This window comes from Protobothrops mucrosquamatus, unplaced genomic scaffold, assembly GCF_001527695.2.
Source record: "Protobothrops mucrosquamatus isolate PMUCROS unplaced genomic scaffold, P.Mucros_1.0 scaffold3999, whole genome shotgun sequence".
NCBI classification, from domain to species: Eukaryota; Metazoa; Chordata; class Lepidosauria; order Squamata; family Viperidae; genus Protobothrops; species Protobothrops mucrosquamatus.
In genome coordinates this window covers 27,081-31,627 of record NW_015389937.1, presented here as the reverse complement: position 1 = coordinate 31,627, position 4,547 = coordinate 27,081, and the positions used below count along the sequence as shown (strand labels likewise).

At 52.7% G+C, this 4,547-nt stretch overlaps 1 protein-coding gene across 1 annotated transcript in view; it reads right to left on the bottom strand.

The window, feature by feature from the left end:
- The window catches only part of LOC114923490 (sialoadhesin-like), a gene marked incomplete at its 5' end in the record, with an annotated part of 37,317 nt that overhangs the window by 10,551 nt on the left and 22,219 nt on the right, over window positions 1–4,547 (bottom strand). The window contains 2 exons of the mRNA XM_029286531.1: window positions 373–624; window positions 2,356–2,661. Of these exons, the coding sequence (XP_029142364.1) occupies window positions 373–624; window positions 2,356–2,661 (558 nt within the window). The remainder of the gene's footprint in view (window positions 1–372; window positions 625–2,355; window positions 2,662–4,547) is intronic.

The following is a 4,547-nucleotide window of genomic DNA, read 5'->3' as shown; positions in this document are numbered from 1 at the left end:
AGGAGTATATCCATGACCTCACAGATCAATCATTATAGGGCATGAGTGTAAAATAGCACCTCCAGGGCCCCTAAAAGCTCACCTTGCCAAAAGGGTCCGATCCCCTTTTGAGCCTGGTGACCCCCAGACCTGCTGAAGCCTCCCACCCACCTTCTCCAGTCAATAGTTCACATCTCCCCGAAGAGCAAAGACAACAGGGATGAGGAGAGACTGCTACGGGTCTGACAGCGCGTGGGATCCAGACAGACAGACAGACAGACAGACAGACAGACAGACAGACAGACAGACAGACAGACAGACAGACAGACAGACAGACAGACAGACAGACAGAGAGGAAGTTGTGTCCTCCACCACAAAGCCGGAGGTACTCACAGTGCACATAGAGAGTGACGGCTGGAGAGGTCCTGACGCCCCGCTCGTCTTGAACCTGGCACACGTAGGATCCCATGTCCCGGGGAGTAACAGCTGGGAGTAGGAAGGAGGTGGCCGGACCATCTGCAAACCATCTGGCGTCCTTGTACCAGGTGTAGATGGCGGAGGGCTGGAAGCTGGCATCTTGGCAGATCAGAGAGACACGCTGCCCTTCATGCACCTCTGGGGCGGGATCGATCACCAGCCTGATAGCTGCCCGGGGAGAAGAACGGCGAAGCTGGAGTGGACGGAGGGCAGATGTTCTCCAGCTCCCCTCAGGCCAAGTCCACAGACGGAGTGAGCATCCTCTCAACCATCGCCCCTAAGTGGCCTCCTTCCTACTCTTCGGACCCTTCCTCAACCTTTCCAGCACCTCATGGACCAGAAGGAACCCCACCTCCTACAGCACAGAGGACCTCGTTCTCCTACGGCAGAGGAGGAAACCAACATGAAGAGGACAAGGGAGGGTAACCGCTTGTTCTTATTGTCCAGTTAACCAGTGGAACAGCTTGCCACCAGAAGTTGTGGGCTCTCCATCACTGGAGGCTTTCAAGAAGAGATTGGACAGCCCCTGGTCTGGAATGGGAGAGGGTCTCCTCCTTGGACTAGAAGACCTCCAGGGTCCCTTCCAGCTCTGTGATTCTATGTCAGGGCTTTTCAACCCGTGGTACGGGGACCACCTGTGGTACATGGGCACCTGGCAGGTGGTACGTGACCATCCTAGAAAAGTGGTAGCGGGGGAGGGGAATGAGCTGAACCGGTGGCAGCACCGCACAAGCCTGAGTGAGAGACGGCTGGAGCTGCAGGGCTGTCAGGGCTCAGCGGAAGCGCCAGGATCAGTGCCACTTTCCAGCTGATCGGCGCTTCTTCGGGGCTGTCAGGGCTCAGTGGAAGCGCCAGGATCAGCGCCAGGATCCAGCTGGAGCTCGGCACTGATCCTGGTGCTTCTGCTGAGCCCTGAAGAAGCACCAATCAGCTGGAAAGCAGCACTGATCCTGGTGCTTCTGCTGAGCCCAGAAGAAGCACTGATCAGCTGGAACGTTGCAGCCTCTCCAGGGTCTTGTGATTTGCATTCAGATGCTTGGCAACTGATTCATATTTATGACGGTCACAGTGTCCCAGGGTCATGTGAAGGGACCAAAACCTGCTGCAACCACCCAGCAGATGGGGGGAATAAAAACCAAACACCCCCCCACCCCACCCCCACTGCCAATCCTCAACAGAAATGCTCACAACAGTGGAAACCTCGGACAGGAGGAAGAGTGCCGCTGGGCGGGCAGGCAGGGGTCTTGCTCGGCTGTGGCTTGGGGGGCTCTTTTTTCAGTGCCATTGTAACTTCGAACAGTCACTAAGGGAACTGTTGTAAGTCGAGGACTACCTGTACTTTATCACTTTTTTCCTTTTTTGGGTCATCAAGTTTTTGACACCTGGCTAGGCGACTGGTGGTACTCGGATGTTGCCATATCCTAAAAGTGGCACAATGGGTGAAAAGGTTGAAAAGCCCTGTTCTATGTTATACAGGTCATTCTCGACTTACAACATTTAGTGACCATTCAAAGTTACAACGGCACTGGAAACTGTGACTTACGACCGCTTTTCACACTTACAACCGTGGCAGCCTCCCCGCGGTCACGGGATCAACATTTGGACGCTTGGCAGCTGACTCGTGTTTACGATGGTCGCAGTGTCGTGGGAATCACGTGATCCCCCTTGGCGATCTTCTGATAAGCAAAGTCAAGGGGGGGGGTGAAGCCATATTCGCTTAACAACCGTGTGGCTAGCTGCAATTATTCACTTAACAACTGTGGCAAGAAAGGTCGTAACGGGGGGGGGGCGACGCTTACCGAAGAAGCGTCTTGCTTAGCAAGATAAATGCTGGGCTCGAGGGCGGTCGTAACTCAGGGGGGCTACCCACAGGTTCTCAGCCTGAGCCCAGCTACTCACTCTCCACGGAGAGGTTGAAAGAAGCGTGGGCTTCGCCAAGGGAGTTTCCCGCCCAGCACTCGTAGCTCCCTTCATCGTCCAGGTTGACGTCTTTGATCTCCAGCCTCAAGGAATTTGGCGAGGAAGCGGCCCGCAGCTTTGGGCCTGGCCCCCCACGGACTTTGGAGGAGCTGGACGCCAAGAGTTGGCCAGCACGACGGAGGGACAGCGCAGACGGCGGGTTGCTCTGGACGGTGCACAGGACGATGGCCACCTGGCCCTTCTGGGTCTCCAAGAAGGACTCGACCAGCACGTTCCTGGGTGGATCTTCCGGAAAAAAGAGGAGAGAGATCAGGGCGTGGGATATGTCAGAGAGGGATGGACCTCCTAAGGTTGAGAGAGACATTGGAGGACGCCTAGTTCGACCCCCTGCCTGGAGAAGAAGCTGAGAACATCCTGAACCATCTTTCCTCAGGGATGGACCACCCGCAACTTCAGGAGGCATGGGCTAAATGACAGGTTCAGTTACCGACACCTGGTGTTTCTTGACTCATGTCCCAGGATGATGTGGCAAGGAAGGGAAGGACGAGGGGGGACAGGATTGCAGTGTTCCCGTATCTCAGGGGCTGCCCCAAAGAAGAGGGAGTCAAGCTAGTCTCCAAACCACCTGAACGCAGGACAAGAAGCAACGGATGGAAACCAATCAAGGAGAGAAGCAACCTGGAACTAAGGAGAAACTTCCTGACAGTGAGAACAATTAACCAGTGGAACTACCTGCCTCCAGAAGCTGGGAATGTTCCAACGCTGGAAGTTTCTAAGAAGAGACTGGACAGCCATTTGTCTGGAATGGTATAGGGTTTCCTGCCTGAGCAGGGGGTTGGACTAGATGACCTCCAAGGTCCCTTCCAACTTTATTATCATCATCATCATCATCATCATCATCATCATCATCATCATCATCATCATCATCATCATTATTATTATTACTATTATTACTATTATTATTATTATTAACATCATGAGGTGACTAGCAGGTACCACCAGTGGTGGGATTCAGCCGGTTTGCACCACTTCGGCAGAACCGGTAGCTAATTTTTTGTTGCCCAGGCCCAGAATGGACTTCCGGAAGCAGCATCCACACAGAGAACCGGTTGTTGACCTGTTTGAATCCCACAACTGGGTGGACACCCCCCCCCCAATGGTGGTCTTGGCAGAGACTGGAGGAGAAGGAGGAACATATAGGAAAAGGGCCTTGTCTTAAATGCACAAATAGAGAATAGGGTGGTGCCTGGTTGAATAGCTATAATTTAGACAGGGATCTTGGAGTCCTAGTGAACAATCGTTTAAATAGGAGCCAGCAGCGTGCTGCAACTGCCAAAAAAACCAACACATTCCTAGGCTGTATTAACAGAGGGATAGAATCAAGATCACGTGAATCATTAATACCACTTTACAAGGCCTTGGTAAGGCCACACTTGGAATCCTGTATCCAGTTTTGGTCACCACAATGTAAAAAAGATGTTGAGACTCTAGAAAGAGCACAGAGAAGAGATGATTAGGGGACTGGAGGCTAAAGCATATAAGGAATGGCTGCTGGAATTGGGTCTGTCCAGTTTAATGAAGAGAAGGACGAGGGGGGACAGGATAGCAGCCTTCCAGTATCTCAGGGGCTGCTCCAAAGAAGAGGGGGGGGTGTCCACCTATTCTCCAAAGCACCTGAAGGCAGGACAGGATGGAATTCAATCAAGGAGAGAAGCAACCTGGAACTAAGGAATTTCCTGAGGGTGAGAACAATGAATCAGTGGAACAGCTTGCCTCCAGAAGTTGCGGATATTTCACCATTGGAGGTGGTGGGCCACCATTTGGCTGAAATGGTATAAGGTCCCAAGCAGGGGTGTGGACTAGAAGACCTCCAAGGTCCCGTCTAACTCTGCTGTCCTGTGAAGTAGGTAACACCATAAGTGCTAGTTTGCCCTAGCACTGATGATATTACCTAGTTGGGTAATGAAACATCTGCAAGAAAATAAGATCAAGGACCCCACAGTCCTCCTCCTCCCCTCTTCTTCCTTCTCCTCCTCCTCCTCCTCCTCCTCCTCCTCCTCCTCCTCCTCTCTGCAAACCCTACTCCCTTCTAGCCTTGATGATGTTACCAAGTTCGTTAATGAAACGTCTGCAGGAAAAAACCAAGCTCAGGGAGCACCAAGGACCCCATA